Source organism: Penaeus monodon, chromosome 24 (assembly GCF_015228065.2).
Source record: "Penaeus monodon isolate SGIC_2016 chromosome 24, NSTDA_Pmon_1, whole genome shotgun sequence".
In the NCBI taxonomy this organism is placed as follows: domain Eukaryota; kingdom Metazoa; phylum Arthropoda; class Malacostraca; order Decapoda; family Penaeidae; genus Penaeus; species Penaeus monodon.
Genome location: NC_051409.1, coordinates 22,994,023 through 22,994,400, shown reverse-complemented (window position 1 = coordinate 22,994,400; position 378 = coordinate 22,994,023). Strand labels below are relative to the sequence as shown.

The 378-nt window shown below is 69.3% G+C and overlaps 1 protein-coding gene across 1 annotated transcript in view; it reads right to left on the bottom strand.

The window, feature by feature from the left end:
- Positions 1-277, bottom strand: part of LOC119588887 (104 kDa microneme/rhoptry antigen-like) — a 1,932-nt gene extending 1,655 nt beyond the window's left edge. The window contains exon 1 of the mRNA XM_037937523.1: positions 5-277. Coding sequence (XP_037793451.1) covers positions 5-277 — 273 coding nt within the window. The remainder of the gene's footprint in view (positions 1-4) is intronic.
- Positions 278-378: the final 101 nt, after the last annotated feature.

Below are 378 nucleotides of genomic sequence, written 5' to 3'. Positions count from 1 at the left end.
TCGCGTCGCCGTTGACGTGCGGCGTCGAGGCCGGCGACTCGGGCGTCTCGGGGATGCCCTTCACTGTTTCCTGCGCGGGTGTGGGTGTCGCCGGCGGACTCTTGGGTATCTTGGGTGTGTGTGGGGCGGGGGACGTGGGCGAGGACGGCACGCCCGCGGACTGCGGCGTTTTGGGAGACTTGTGTTGGTCGTCGCGGGCGTGCGAAGGGGACTTGGGCGAGGCGAGGCGGGCGAGCTTGGAGGGCGGAAGTCGTGGTCTTTGTGATGGAACCCCCATTTTTCCCGTGAAGCGGTCCCCCTTTCGCTTTCCCCTTGGGGGGGGGTTTGGGCGGTGGGGCCCGCAGCGGGGCGGGGGGAAGGTGTGTTGGTGGTCGTGCC